The 16,654-nt window shown below is 44.1% G+C and overlaps 1 protein-coding gene across 1 annotated transcript in view; it reads right to left on the bottom strand.

The window, feature by feature from the left end:
- Positions 1–16,654, bottom strand: part of VPS35L (VPS35 endosomal protein sorting factor like) — a 109,100-nt gene that overhangs the window by 22,479 nt on the left and 69,967 nt on the right. Inside the window, exons 24-26 of the mRNA XM_032460944.1 lie at positions 15,271–15,369; positions 13,642–13,719; positions 12,275–12,389 (exon numbers count right to left, since the gene is read on the bottom strand). Of these exons, the coding sequence (XP_032316835.1) occupies positions 12,275–12,389; positions 13,642–13,719; positions 15,271–15,369 (292 nt within the window). The remainder of the gene's footprint in view (positions 1–12,274; positions 12,390–13,641; positions 13,720–15,270; positions 15,370–16,654) is intronic.

Consider the following 16,654-nt stretch of genomic DNA (forward strand, 5'->3'; position numbering starts at 1 on the left):
GACCCGGATGTCAGCCCTGGGGGGTACGTGGAAGTCAGAGCCCAAGACATCCGGCAGGTGCGGGAGGGGGCGTCCGCACACTGTCACGGACTCGGTGGAACCTTCGGTTGAGAGGGCACAGCTGCTACCTCCCATCTCTCTACTTTCCCTCCTCCCTCCTTTGAGCAATTCGGCTCAAAGGACCTCAGTCAAACTGGCTTTAGATGATAAGTGAAAAAAAAACATGTGGTAAATTTTTACAGACAGCATAGAAATCACAGTTGCCTGAACTGAAGCCTTAACCGGAACTGGTTCACTGAACTCTCCTGTTCACCACAGGAGGAACGCGCTGCCAGGGGGCTCACTTCACAGATAGGAAACGAGGTGCCGGAAGAGAAACGACTGGCCCTGTGACAGTGTCCTGGGTACACAGGAGGGGCTAGTGCTGGTGGTGGAGCCCAGGCTCAAACTCTGGTCTGTCCAAATCTACTCTAATGCATGCTGTGTTGGTTAAAGAAATAACAATGGAAATGTCTGAAGGAATGCACACACACACACATACACACACACAACTTTAAGGACTCCTGATTAGGTGAGTGGTCCAGAGGATCATTTGGGAAATGAACATACTTCAAGAAATATGAAACAGTCTGTAAAACAAGAAGAGAGAGAAAGGAAGGAAGGAGTGAGGAGAGGAGGAGAGATGGAGTGAGGAAGAGGGGCAGTGAGAGGGAGAGACCAGAGGACACACACAGACGGGGAGGGCTGGAGGAGTGTGTAGAGGATGAGATGGAGACGGGGAGAGAGAGTTCTTTCTAGAAGTGCCAAAGCATTAACCATGAGAAAGAGCCTCAGGGTCAAAAGAGACAAAACGCTGACCTGACAAATGAAATTTTAAACTACCCGACAAGATCAAACATTTGCATGGTCCAAGTATACTTCCACTCCGAAACGGCGTGCAGTGATGCAGAGAGAACATTGTACTGGTCTGTGGCACCCTGGGACAAAGCTGGAACCCCATCCAGCACCCCAGGGGGCAGATGTAGAAACGAACGCCCACGTCCGGGAACAGAGGCCGGCCCCTAATGAGAAGAGTAAGCGTCTGAAGCTGGAGAGTCGGGTTTTGCCTTCTCTTCCTTCTTCAAAGGAAAATACACGGTGTGGAAAGACACTCTCAGGAGCTTCCTTCCCAGGCTGCCTCTCAGACCCCGCACTCACACCCTTAACACATTCACCTAAGCAAGTTTATTAACTGCCAACTGTGAACGGGTACCCTTCGGGGCACTGTGGGCACGAAGGGGGAAACAGAGGGGGCAAGAGCTGACAACGTAAGTGTGATGAGACCAATGTGATCATACTAATTAACACCTACCTTCTGGGAATCTGTGGCGTGCTTTGCTCTAAAGGGGACACGAAGCAGCTGATCATGGTCTGGTTGGGCAGAAAGATTAGCTAGGGGGGCTCTGAAGCCAAACCTCCCAGAAAGAGCCCAAAGCTGCAGGGTCTTCGATCTTGGCCTCCAGACAGGAGTAAATGGCTCTATTCATGGGAACCAGAGGAAAGCCTCAGCCCTGTCTTAAGGTAATTTATTTTCTTAGTCCTCAAGCAGTCCTACGGGGAAGGTAGTTATTTCTAGGCCCAGATGAGGAAACGAGCTCGAAAAGTGAGTGGCCAGGTGAACAGTAGCCCAGGGATGGTAAAAGACTGAGCTGAGCAGGATTTAAAGGCCATTACCTGCACTGAGCAACACAATTTCATTCGTGATTTTTTTTAAAAGAAACACAAATCTGCAAATGACAGATCTGATAAGGGGTTTATATCCAGAATATAAAAAAGAATTTCTACAATGAAAAAACAAGTAACCTGACAAAAGGTTACCCGAATAGACATTTCTCCAAAGAAAATATACAAATGCTTTTAGCAAGCAGATGAAAAGATGCTCAATGTCATTAATCATGAAAGAAATGCAAATCAAAACCACAATGAGCTACCATCTCACACCCACGAGAATGGCCACTATGAAAAAAAAAAAAAAGAAACAGTAAATAACAAGCGTTGGCAAAGATGTAGAGAAACTGGAATCCTTATGCATTGGCTGGTGGGAATCTAAACCGGTGCAGCTGCTGTGGAAAACAGTTTGGTGGTTCCTCAAAAAGTTAAATTTAGAATTACCATCTGCCAGCAACTCCACTTCCAGGCATATACCCAACAGAAACGAAAGCAGGGATTCACACAGATACTTGTACATGAATGCTCACAGCAGCACAATTTACAAGAGCCCAAAGGTGTAAACAACCCAAGTATCCATCAACAGATGAATGGATAAGCCAAATACGGTACACACATACAAAGGAGTATTATTCAGCCTTAAAAAGGAAGGCTATTCTGACACAAATATGTATGAACCTTGAACATGTTATCCTAAATGAAAGAGGTCAGACAAAAGGACAAATACTGTTTGATTCCAACTGTCTGGGGTACTCAGAGTGGTCAAATTCAGATGGACAAAGCAGAATGGGGAGGGGGGAGTAGAGAGTTATCGTTTAATGGGTACAGAGTTTCATTTTCTTTGAGGTGATGAAAAGGTTCTGGAAATGCATAATGGTGATGTCTGAACAGCCTTGTGAATGTCCTTTAAAGCCACTGAACTGTACACTTAAAAATGGTTACAATGGTTAACTTTCATGTCATGTAAACGTTACCACAATACAAAAGTAAGACACAGAGCTGAACCTACCCTTGACCTTGTGCCCTCAGGACCCAGGCAGGCCTGGGCTCCACCAGGTCTGGCTGCCTTCCTCCCACAGGAAAAGCCCACTGTCCCCCTGGCTCTACAGGCACATTAAGTCCATTATGAAACAAAGTGAAGAGCCTCTCTCTGCGGAAACTAAAATTCTTCTCAAAACGACTTGAAAGAACTTTTATTTATTCTATTTATGTATTTGTGACCAAGCGGCCCTGAGGAAAGTGCCTGTTATTATGGTGCATTGAAGAGAGAGCTGGTCGGAGACGGGCGCCCTGATCCTCACACCCGTCCCACTTCGCTCCCGGTCCAAAGGAAGGGGCTAAAATAAACAGTGATTTAAGGGTCGGGGCAGAAAACGTTCCAAAGCAGATTTTTATTTCGATCCTCAGAAGACTGGCCCCCATTATATAAAATCTTGTCTGGGAGACTTCTCAATCTTGTCTTAGTGATTACAACTCAAACCCTACAGTGTATGAAAACAGGTTTTCCTCAGTTTAGAGTTCAGAATAATCACGTCGATAGCACATAACACCTTCTAAAAACATAAGTTAGTTTATAATGTTATGTAAGTTTCATGTGTATAACATTATCTCTACCTCTATGTACCCCACAGCATATAACACTTTATTTCGTAGCTATTAAAAGTCAAAGAAGACAATTTCAGATAAAATAGGTTAGATTCTTTTTTGTTTAAGAAACAGAACACAGAGAAATTAGATTTCGATTCATAAAAATTATTATCCTGGTTCTACTGGAGGAAGGAACAAGCATGTATATGAACTGGCTTTCCCATGCTATGCCTTCCTCCATCTGACTCTTCTGAGTTTTCATGGGACAACCAGATTTCTTTTCCAAATCCCATCTCAAAAAAAAAATTAAAAACAAAAAAAACCATGCAAGCCTGGCTGATCTCACTCCAGAGGAATTCATTCTGCTTGAGACCCTTTTTCTTGGGGCGCTGACTTCTCTGCAGAGCAGCATTCTGTTGCTGTTTTCTGTAGAGTGATGAACATGTCCTTCAGCACTGCCGGGTACTGGGTGTGTGTGCTCGGTCCACCGCATTCACAGTAAGAGGGACCGTGCGATTCTCGGAGACAGTGTTTTCCAAAATTGCTTTATCATAGGAATCATCAAGATCTTTGTAAAAATACAGGTTCCCAGGTCCCCAGACATTACTGGTAGGAATGGAACATGGTACAACCACCCTGCAAAATAATCTGGCGGTTTCTTCAATTCTACACGGATGCTACATACATATGTACATTCGTGCTACATAGGGGTGAACCTTGAAATCATTATGCTAAATGAACGGAGCCAGTCATAAAAGAGCTACACTGTAAGATTTCATTTATATGAAAAAACTAGAACGGGCAAATCCATCAAAACAAAAAGTAGACTGGTGGTTGGCAGGAGCTTGTGGGAGGGGGAATGGGGAGTGACTGCTTAATGGGCCTGGGGTTTCCTTTTGGAGAGATGAAAAAGTTCTGGCCTTAGGGATGATGGTCACACAAATCTGAATATACTAAAAGCCACTGAATTGTAAACTTCAAAAAGATAGATTTTATGGTACATGAATAATATCTGAATAATACTGTTATTTAAAATATGTATCTGGGTTCACAGGCCCCACCCTAAGTGTATTGAACTAGACTAGACTTGGAAACCTAACTTTAAAAAAATATTTATCTTTGAATAGGTAATAGAATCACATGATTCAAAAATTCCAAAGGTAACACTCCTTCTCACGCTGGTCCCTGGCCATTCAGTTTCCCTTTCCAGAGGCAGAGTATTATCTGCTGTTTGGGTCTGCTTCTAAGTATAGAGAAGCAAATATACTTTCCCTTTATTTTTTCTTCCTTTCTTTTTATACAGAGTTAATATATAGCAGACACCATTTTGCAACTCTTCCCCCACCACTGCACAACATGTCTTGGAGATAAACCCATCACAGCACATAAAGGACATCTTCATTCTTTTTATAGCTACAAAGTGGAAATTGGTCAGTTTTCTTTTTTCTTCCTTTTTTTTTTAAAGCAGTAAAATGCACATAACATAAAATCTTAATATTTTGATTCATTTTTTAAAAACAATCTTCTCCAGTGAATTCTGTATTTCAACAAGTTTGAAAAAAATATGTTCTAAATCCTTCAGCTAAATGCAGAATATGACTTTCCAACAGCAAATAGTGCATCGTGAAAGGTTTAATCTGCAGACATTCAGCCAGAAGCAAATAGAAGCAGTCTGACATTTCACATACACAGCCAGTTAGAGCCAGGAAGGCTTGTTAGATAATCATCATGGAACTTTTGATCATTTTCTGAGATTTCAGGCTTTCCTGTTTCCTAATCTGGGCAGTTTCAAACGGTCTGCAGAACACCAAAGGAGAATGATATTCCAGAAACCTCCATAAGGACATTGGAGAAATGAAACATACTCAAAGCACAAAGCCACTAAATTACAAAGTGGTCACCAAAATATATGTCACTAGCAAACCCTGGAAGAAGCTGAAAATAAGGGCTCGGGTGAAGGTACTAAGTCAACTAGGTATCCCTGCGGCCCAGCTACTGTAAATAACTGGGCCAGCTGTTCTCCTTGGATGAAGGTATTTTTATATCAACTCAGTTCGACTGGAGAAAAACCGAAAACAACCCAACCACAAGGAACTAGTTAATTACCATCCAGCCAAGATTTACTGATAAGCAAAGAAAGCAAATGGAAAAACACTGGGGAAGACACAATCTCATTTCTTAGGTGGTGGTGGGGGACTGCGTGTGTATATACATACGAATATAAATGGATGGGGAGGGAGGAAGGGCAGAGGAGACAGGCAGAGAGCATATGAGAATAAATGAATATTTTTTAATGGATAATACATAGAAGAAAAAAAAAAAAACAAGGAAAATATCCAAACTGTGAACAGTGGATATTTTTTAGAGGCAAGGAGACAGATTACTGGCAACTCTTATTTGGGTGCTTTGTACTTTTTTTAAGATTCACACTTCTGTATTGTTGAAATTTTTTTCAAATGAGCATGAAATACTGAAATAAAAATCACTAAGATTGAGAATAAAGTACAGGTTGGCCATTTTTCAACAGGATACAGGACAGTCTCCTCAAACACACTCCATACGTGATAAAATAAACTCAGATTTAAATGTGACCTCTGAGAATATGTTCATCCTTCTGTGTCCCTGGCACTGTCAATAAGGAATATGACTTGTACATGAATCATAAGAGAAGGGCAGGAAGTGGTAATCCGGACCACCTTCAGAGATGGCGTTTTATTTTCCAAATGATGCGTTGGGTCAGTGCTAACGGAAACCTTTACTGGAAATCTTTACTACCTGTCAGAGTCATAAACTCCCAGGCTAAAGAAATCCACTCCACTCCATTCCCAGACCTTCAGCCATCATATGCCCTCCTGGACAAATCAGATGGACAGCTGTCCTTGTCCAGGGAACTCTAGGAAAGGAAACATCACAATTTCCTAATGCACATCACAAAACGTCACAAGGGCTTGAAAGACTCCTGTCCTTTAAATACACCTTATTAAACAGGGTTCAGGCTACAAGAACTATTCACTCTCTCTCAAGTTCTATCAACCCCACTGCTAAACATTTTCAGTTTCAACATTTTCCATCTCTGGGTAAATGTAGATTTGAACTGACAATCTCAATATAACTGAAACTACTGTACAAAACGCAACAACAAGACAGTCTACTCTCTCAAACTCTGTGTTACAGACTAAATGTTTATGCCCACCCCACCACACCCTCAGTTTATATGGTGAAATCCTAAACCCTAATGGGATGGAATTAGGGGGTGGGGCTCTGAGGAGATGACTAGGTAACAAGGGTGTGGCCCTCATGAATGGCGTCAGGGCCTGTAGAAAAGGGACCTCGGAGGGCCCCCACATCCCTTCTGCCATGTGAGGACACAGCGAGAAGACAGTCTAGGAAGTCCTCACCAGACACCGAATCTGCCGGTCCCTTGATCTTGGATCTCCATAACTGTCAGCAATAAATGTTGACTGAGCCACCAGCCTATGGCATTTTTGTTACAGCAGCCCCAACAGACTAAGGCAGTCTGCCATGAGGATGTGCTGTCACCAAGTGACAGGGGTGTCTCTGGGTGAAGCCTCACAGTCCAAATGGCCAAGTTATTACCTATATATAGGCAAGTTATTCACAGAGATTTAATACTATTTATTACTAAACTGTGCTTTTGCAATGGAACTTGCTATCATAGCAATTAAGTTGGAGGATTTAAGGGCTGCTGTTTTGATGATACGTGTTTAGAGCAAGATTTAAAGAAATATGAATGCCTAGGAACAATTCAATACCTTATTCATTAAGCTGTCATTGATAACAATTAAGCGTTACTCCTTGATTTCGCCACCGGGTTTATGCAGAATGCCCTTATAAGTTCACTCTGAATAGCCGCACTTAATGAGAAAAGCCCACTCGGACACATAAATGACTTCTCCGTCTCAGCGGCACCATAGGAGGTGCCAGTATGCTGTCCCTCTTTTATCTCTGACTTGGCAAAGCCTCTCTCCGTGAGCCAAGCACACTCAGCCCACATATTCCCTGACTCACATCTCTGGGACTTTGCGGGGATGACACACCTTTCTGCCATCCCTGCAGTAGCTCACGGGAGGCTGGGAAGGTCTTTATGTGGATATTAAGCTTGGATTTCCCTGAGCAGAAAGGATTAGGCATTCTTTATCTTAATTCTGATTCTTTGTCTCCTAAATAAGTTTATCTAAAGTTCAATTTACAATAACTGATCTCTAACAACCACACGCACCCAAGGCTGGAAATAAAACACTGCACTGTGGTTTAGAGGAACTAACCTAACCGCAGAGAAGTGCAGGGGTGCAGAGAGCACTTGAAGTCACTTACTAGCTAGACGCCCCTGGGCAAGTCACGTCTCATCTCTCAGCTTCAGTTCCTCCTCTGTAAAATGAAGATTAACTACCCAGCAAATAATATGCACCAAATAAAACAAAACTGCTTTTCTGGGAACTCAGTTCTCTCAACAATTACTCCCCAAACTATCTACCTAACTTGACCATCCACTCATTCCTTCCAGATGCACTTAGCATTGACTTTAGCTAGGATGCCCTCTGCCTCACTTTGGTATATACAGATCCTCCTTATCTTCCAGGCTGAAAAGTCCTACCTCTTTTAAGAAGTTTGTTGTTTTTTTTTTCCCTCTTCCAAGCCAAGGATCATTTCTCTCTTCTCTAAAATTTCCTGGCACATTTTATGAACATCTTTCATGACATTTATCACATGCTGCTTTGTATAACTGTAAACAGATTCGCTCTCCTGCTAGCATGAAGTCTAAGTGCATTCCCATTGCAGCACAATGCTTGGCACAGTGGCTTGCATGTAAAAAATGGCCAAGAACTGCTGGCAGGAGGAAGCAAATGATAGGCGTTTACTATTATAAGGAGTTACGTTAACTTAAGGGGGGAGATTCACCCCTGCTCCTTTTCTGTGGGTTCCTTCCATCAGTAGCTGCCATCCACTCCAGCCCTTACCTCCCTAAGCAGGATGGATCATGCGCGTTCGGACGTGAATGTGGGTGACAAGCTTCATGCCATCTGCCCACCTGTGAACTGCTGGAGCAAAAATAACCTACTTTGTCCATAATCATCAGAGAGGCCTCAAGGTTTGAGAAAACAGTCACATCAAACGTATTCTTTCAGAACTCTGAGATGGCAGAGCTGGCACTATATACAGTTAGCTCCTAAAAACTCCATGGTATACTTTCATCTCTTGAGAGACGGTTATATTAAGTTAATATTTACTGAGCCACTACTTTACACGAGTGGGCTGAGTGTTCCGAGTACATGAGCTCATTTAATCAGTGACAGACAGGAATCACTGCCATGATCTCCGTTTTACAGATGGAGAAACTGAGGCACAGAAAACCTGTTTGTCTAAGGGCATCCAGCTCAAAAGTAGAAGACTCCGGATTGGGACCACTGCATTCAGGAGACTTGAAATTCACCACTTATTAGGGACTCATCTCAACATCCTGCTGTTGGCCAAACACATCCCGTAACAGCACACCTCTGTCACCTCCATGCCTTTGCTCAGACCAGTTCCTCTACCTGGAACACCACCTATTCCGTCTCCCCCTCCCCTCAGCCCTTCCCTGATAAACATATGCTCTTCTTTCAAGACCCACCTTTAACTTTACTTCCATTGTAAAACACCCTCCTTTCTGAGGTTAGAAACTGTACAGATAAAGGAACGAAGATAAAAATGTAGGGAAAATAATCTGCTCTTGTGGCCTGGGGGTGACTTTCCAGAAAGAACGACTGACAAATAAGGGCAAGGAGCTATCCAGTGACATGACTGAGGGCAAGGATGAATGGGCACCTCTAGGCCTCATCTAGGTGAGAAGCACTGGGCCAAACAACCAGTCTGCAAGTCCTTCATTTGTCCTAAATAGGTGGGGGTGATGGGTGACCAAATCCCCACGTGATCCAGTCTACACGCTGAAGCAATGTGTCCAAAGGACCACAACTGGGCCTCCTGTAACAGGCCTTTGTCAGCATCCCCCCCGGCCTGGCCGAGGGGCCAACGGGAGTTTACTTGTTGGGCTGGCCCAGCCTTGGAAAGCCACAACCTGATAAAGAAGATACAGTCAGGGCTTCATCAAAGGAGGCCAGAAAGCGATCAGGACGGAGGGGATGTTTTATAACCAGCTGAGAGGGAGGATGTTTAGGGAGGCAAACCAAAGCGGCCCATTTCCACAAGCTTCATTTAATTTATATTTAGCCTTCCCATTCTCAGTAATTGAATGTATTATTTATTTCGGCCAGCAACTGCTGCATGTGGCTTTCAGAACAACAACAACAGGCTTTTAAGGTTTTGCACCACAGCATTTAGAGCCTCGAATTAACATCATGAGCTGAATTATTAAACATGAAGTGGACGCCACATTCCTGACCACCCTGCAGCAGCTTAACGCGCAGGTGAGGTGGACGAGGCGTCCAGAGCTCCAACACCGAGGGCACGGACTACGCGCACAGGCTGCTCTGACGCTGCTTATCTCTGGGTGTGGGCCGAGGGCACCATAGCAGGGAAACAGCCATTCACAGCTGTCCTCCAACAGCTCTTGGGAGCAGCCAATCTATGGCTGGGGTGGAAGGGGGGACACCTTTACTTAGTTTGAGAATTTCTGGGGTTTTTTCTTTTTTAAACAAAAAAATAGCATGAAGCCCTATAGGAGATCTGGTCAAAACAAACTTGTTTGGGATCCACAACATTCAAGTCTGTGGCTCTGAGCTTATAAAGTTGGGAGAAGAACGATCTAGGCTTCCAGGGCCTCCATGTGCAGCTGACAAGCCAATCCTAATGTCGCAGGTGACACCAAACTCAGGGGTCCCCACGGGGGTCTACTATTCCTGAACTCTTTAAGAGGGAACAAGTTGATTAGATTTAGCATTTCCTAACATCAATTTAATCTAATTAATTAACCTCATCTAATCTTCATTTTGCACATGATCAGGGTTTTGGCAGTGGCTATTAATTTTTCTCTTGTCTCCTGCTAATCCATCATCCTTACCAAAGCAGGCACTAGGAGAAAGTTTCACGTTTACTGACAAATAATGAGGACATACCTGCTCTTGTGGGACTTGCAGCCCTTGTGGGGAGAGGGGGTGTCCAGACAATAAGCAAGAAAACAAACACACAGAGTATGAAACCATCAGACCGCGGTAAGTGCAGCGAAGACCAGGAGGAGGGTGGTACGGAGCGTGGCTGGGGAGGTGCGGCTACGTGAGCTACAGTGAGCAGGAAAGGGCCCGGAAGACGAGGGGCTCGAGTCTCATCTCTGGGAGGAGATCATCCTAGAAAGAAGGACCAGCAAGTGCAAAGGCTCTGAATTGGAAGACAGCTTAGTATGTTCAAGGAAGAGAAAAAGGACCGTGTGGCTAAAGCGTGGTGTGTGATGAGGACAGAAGGCAGGCAGGCGCCAGATCACGTGGTGACTTCAGACAAGGCATTTGGTTTAATTCCAAATGCTCTGGGAAGCTGGTGGAGTGCCCAGGAGTTGAGAGCAAAACCAGGCAGAGTTTGCAAAGGTTCTTGGATAGCAATCGTGTTTGAAGACTTAGGTGCCCAGAGCTGCCCCAGTCGAATCAAGATACAGATCAAGATACCAGGACTGCCCTGCCAAGGGCTAAAAGAACGGGGAAGGCCCACTCCACTCTCCCACCCACCAGAGTGTCCACCCAAATCAATAGCAGCACGTGGTGAATCACCAACCCTGGCATAACTGTGATGCCAGGTGGGAGATGAGAGTAGGGGTGAGGGAGACAATCCCTGAAAACATCATTCCACCGCATACATGCTACAGAAATCCCCGACTTGCTCACTGATGCTTCCCGTTTGCAGGGCACACACTGTCCATCCAAGAGGTGAAAGGGCATGGCCTTGAGTCAGACAGATCAGGGGCCGAGTGCTGCCTCAGTGACCCCCAGCAAGCTCATTAGCCACTTCCCATCTCAGTTTTGTCACCTGGGGACCGAGGCACCAACCACAGGACTGGCCTCACGTGGCCTCTGTAAGGTTGAAGTGAGACAGCGTGTGCCAAGGGCTCACCCCACACCAAACATTCCCTAAACAGTGCGGGGATTTCTTTACTCCCTGAGTCACAGTCTGCTGGGGAGATCCTTGCTGCCGGGGCTCTGCCTGCATGCCCGTGGCCCATACCATTCCAGGAGGTGACAAGGGTGTCCAGCAGCAAACACCAGTGCCTCAAGCCCTCAGCCTGAGCGCCTTCTCCTGGCTCAAGGGTGGAGCAAGCCACAAGCAGTCACCGGTCAATGACAGACGGGAATGAAGGGTAAAAACAGCCCATCTTCCCTGCCCCTCAGATGGGTAACACCAAGGCCCCAGCAGGAAGGACCCCAGCCACCCACAGTGCTAACCCACCCACCAGCACATCCTTTGCTGGCGTCCTTCCCAGCCCCGCCTCACCTCCCCTCAGCCTTACTGACACTCACTGGGATCACTTCCCAAACAAGCCACTCGCACCATCCTGGTTCCAGGACAGCTCTGCACTTCGTACAGAAACCATCTTGGGAAGAATCTTCCCCTTAATGACAAGCTACAGAGTATTCATTCTATACTGATTAGATTCCACCCCTGTGTTCTGGGGTTTCAAACAAACATTGACAACAACAAATAAACCTGAACCTGCTGTGAATAAGCCATCCTATCTTGTAAAATTCTCTAGGCACCCTCTGCCCAGGATGTCTGAGCCGCCTGATCTGGCCTGAGACAGATTTAGGAAGGTCCCTCCAGGAAAATACCCCATGCTCTGTAACCCGTCTGACTCTATAAATGTGTGCATGTCCAAGGCGCTTCCTACTAAAGAGACAGATTTAAAAATCCTCACTTCTTTTTTCCCTCTCCTCCCTAAAGGAATCGCTCTATACACTCACACACGTACACATGCTGCTGAGTCGGCTCTCATAAGGAGCTAGGGAGTACCGGAGAGGAGAGGAGAGCGTGAGGGGCTTACCTTGGGAGAGGCACTGGTTGGCCAAGGCCACCTGACCAGAATGCAGGTAGAGATTGAGGCGGGTGAAGATCCCCACCAGGGAGGGAATGGTAATGAAGCAGTAGGCAACACAGGCCTAGAAGAAAGGGGAGAGACAGAGCAGGTTACATGGCAACGCCATCATGGTGCATTAATACCCTTGTTTTCATCCATCATATGTTTTTCAAGTAAAAACAATTACTCTCCCCAGTAGGAACCCCAATTTCTCCCTCTTGCCTCTGCTGTATCTGCCTCTTTGGAAGGAGGGGGACGGACAACTTGCGAGAGTAATGGTGTATGAAAAAGAAATCCTTGCCCTTCATCGCAGGAAGTAAACAGATAACACCTAATATTGGTAAGTTCAAGAAGCAGCTCTTAAAGAGATTTGCAAATGCTAACCACTGTATATAAAAATATAAAAAAACAAATTTCTTCTGTATAGCACAGGAAACTATATTCAATATCTTGTAATAACCTTTAATGAAAAAGAATACGAAGATGAATATATGTATGTAAACGCATGACTGGGACACTGATGTACACCAGAAATTGACACATTGTAACTGACTATGCTTCAATAAAATAAATAAATCAATTTTTAAAAATTTTTAGAAAGTAAACCAATTAGTTAAAAAATATGTCGGTAACTTGAAGAAGAAATTGCTAAAAAGCATCTGAGGTGGTTGACTCTGGTTGACTCTGAGGAGAAGGGTTTAAGGTGAGAAAGGGCAGGGCTGGGAGGCTTTTCTTTTTTTAATAATGTTCTTTTCTTTTTTATTTTAATTTTCTTTGGGGGAAGGAGGTAATTAGGTTTATTTATTTATTTTTAAAGGAGGTACTGGGGATTGAACCCAGGACCTCTGCATGCTAAGCATGTGTTCTACCACTTGAGCTATATACCCTTCTAGGCATACTTATTATTCATGGTAATCTTTTTAGTACAATTTTATTTTTTTACAGCATGGCTATGTATTGCTTTGATAAAATTTTGAGCAGCATACTGAAGAAACAATTTTTTTTCAAAGTTGGGAACTTACCAAGGGAAAAAAAAAAGGTACTAGGCCTTCCAGTGACAGGCACATGCCAGAGAGCATTCAGCTGGTGCACAGCAGTGTGACTCCATCTCAACCACCTCCCCATAACATGTATCAAAATTCAGGCTGCTTTGATCGTTTCTTTTGAAAATATTAAGAAAACTGATCGGTCCATAGATATGCAAGGAAAAACCTGGAAGATCAATACCCTTATCATGACACACTTATCCTTTTCTGGTAACAGCAATTCAGGAACTTGCAAAAGAAACAGCCCATTGGAGTTCAAAGTCTGGAAGTCTTATCTGTAGAACATACCCGGACAAATGCAGCCGTCTTTCTGGAATGATTTCCCTTCATTACTTTTCTTGTTTCCATTGCCAGCCGGTTCACACTCTAGATTGGTTAATCAGGAAAACAGAAATGGGAATGAGATGATGGCTGATTTGGATCAACATCTTTCATAGAGATTTGGACACTAACTGCATACAAGTCAATGAGAACCCGCTAACTGGAACCAAGACTGGCTAGCACCAAACCCTGAAATGGCAAAGGGGTCATCAGGACAGAGGCGATCTCAGCTTGAGCAAACATCTCCAACAGGCGCTCACTGAGTTAAGTCATGCCTATCAACCGGCATGATAAATGACCACTCTCTGGTTTAATGAATAGCTAGGGTTCATTTACTCCTTTTCCAGAAATTCCACACACTAAGCTTCCGATCTTAGAGATCTGAAGAGAAACCTCCAAATCTGAACACAGACCATACCACACAGCTCTCCAGCACACACAATAACACAATAACCATAAGAGCAGCAGTAACAGTAGCCGCACCATCACCCACAGCAAACCAGGTGCTGTTTCCGGGGCTCTCCATGCCCAGCTCATTTAAGCCTCACAACCCTACAGGGCGAGTACTGTTTCCTCCCCTGACTTATAAGTCTCTACCTTTAGGTCTTAAGTTTTGTAATGCTATAAAACCTGGTAACTTGCAAAGAGATATGTATAAAAAGGCTGTTTCCTTGAACTTACAATGAAGCAATTCAAGAGCCTTTGGGAATCTTTCCACAAATATAAAAAGTCTGGATTCCCAAACTGTGTACTATGGCACCCCAGGGTGTTATGGCAAAAATCCCAGGGCACATTTTTCAGACAACCAGAGCAAGGCTCAGTGATTGAACACTAGGCAAAGCACTCGTGTGAGAGCTCATAGGCCACAGTACATTCCTTGCAGTGATGTCATATCTTTGCAAAATTGGGTTTTTAGCAGCTGTTATGATTAAAAAAAAAAAAGTACTGTGCAAAAATCGATGTGGGAGAAAAAAATCTATCTGGAACAGGAAATAAGGTAGTGGTGTCCAATCTGAGTCCAAGGTTTGAGAAGTTGTGCAATGCCCAATAGGTACGTGTACTTCAACAGCAAGTAATTACGGTTATTTAAGAATGAAATGAAAATACATTATTTTTCTCTCGATTTAGGTATGGTGTTTTAGGGGGCTGTCAAGTTGTTCGGGCATAAATTCTTAAGTTGTTTGAACCTAACTTCTTAATAAACAGAACTGTTATTTCTTCCTTTTGGCCTGAGGGCACCAGAAAAAGTTACTGAAAGGCACTATGATCCAAGAAAGCTGAGGATCTGGTCAAACGACAAGGAACTCTTACTAGGTTAGTATTTCTATAACTAAATACGTACAGCAACTCACAATTCTTTGGTGTTGGCATGCAGGAATGAGAATATGCAAATTTCAGAGGAAAAGGGGTCAACAAAACCGCTCAAAAGCTTAAGCAAAGTTGAAGATTTTGTTAACCTTTGGGAAAACACCTTTCATATCTTGGGAACAGAAGCAGTATGGAGCCAGGAGAATCCCAGATTCAAACTGGTGTATAGCGTATCAATGATCCATAAATATGTACTGAGAGAACAAATGAATGAATGAAAATCCTTACGTGAATCAGTTGCACAAGAACAGGTTCCAGATTGCAGAACATCGACCTGGCCTCAACATAAAAACTCAGCTGTTGTTCAAAATCACGGCCAAAGGACACCTACAACCAAGAAGAGAGATGCAAACAATGTTATCTCTAGGCAACTGTGAGCACACGGTTGGAAAGGTTTTTCCTGAGCATTGTAGGGGCAGGGAAGGTGCTGTGATGACAAGTCACCAAAAATTCCACGGATATGAATGGGTAGAGGGTATGTAAGCAAACAACACACATCCGTGCAATGGAATATACTCTAAGTAGACTTTACATTACTTCACCCAGCATAGGGCGGAAATGGTACCATTACCACCTCCTCTTCATGACCTGGGTATTGGAGTAGAACAGAAAAAGACCAAATGGTAAAAAGCAGAATCTCAAAATGTAAACAGGATTTCCCAGGCTCGGAGGGAACCACCGGAAGGGAAATAATGGAATTTTGTTTGTCAGCTGTGGCCTTTTCACAGAACATAAATTTGGTTAATTTGGTTATTGGGAGCCATTTGTCAGAGGGGTTCCCTAATAAGGGCCAATCTTTCTGCTTCCTGATGGGGACTCCAACCTCAGCAGCTCCCTGGTGGCTGCTGGAGCCAGCGATGGAGGTTTCACCACTACTGAAAATCCTCACTTCTCTTATTTGTTCAAATTTATGAACAGCTGGTTAGTGGGACAAACTTTACTGCTACAGCAATCATTTCTGTCCAGAGGAGGTTTAACAATGCTATTTCCATTACAGCTATCAGGTTTCATATCTCATTTCCATTATAACTTGGTGGCTTGCAGACAAACCCGTAAAAGGATAAACACCACATGATCAGCATATAAATCAAGGGAACAGGACGGGTCCCTGGTAACCGTCATAAGTACACTTCCTAACGTGGCAGTTAAAAGGCTAATCCTGAATTTTCATCAAAATCGGTATTTTACCCATAGAGGCCAACTGGGTAGTTACATCGACCCCTGTTGTTGAATGAGTCACATTTTCAAGGTGATTTTCAAAATGATCTAGTTATTTTAATCTCAGACAGTTTTTGTTTGACATTTCTATTCCAAAGTGGGTACTGGCAGCAGTGGTAGCTCAGCTCTGGGCACTGAGAATTAAGGAAAGGGTGTTCTGCCTGGGAGGGAATGGTCATTCCCAAAGAAGGCTGCACAACCCCTCTGCTTGTCCCTTCGCAATGTCCTCATGGACTCCTCCCATCGGGGGGTGAAATCTACCTTCCTTCCCCACCAAGGGGCTGGTCCCAGGACTTGCTTTAACCAACAGAATGCAGCAGGAAGCAGCAAAGGTCATCGTGTGACTTCTGAGCCTCAAAAGGCCCTGCAGCTTCTGATTCTTCCCTGACAACAC

This window comes from Camelus ferus, chromosome 18, assembly GCF_009834535.1.
Source record: "Camelus ferus isolate YT-003-E chromosome 18, BCGSAC_Cfer_1.0, whole genome shotgun sequence".
In the NCBI taxonomy this organism is placed as follows: Eukaryota; Metazoa; Chordata; class Mammalia; order Artiodactyla; family Camelidae; genus Camelus; species Camelus ferus.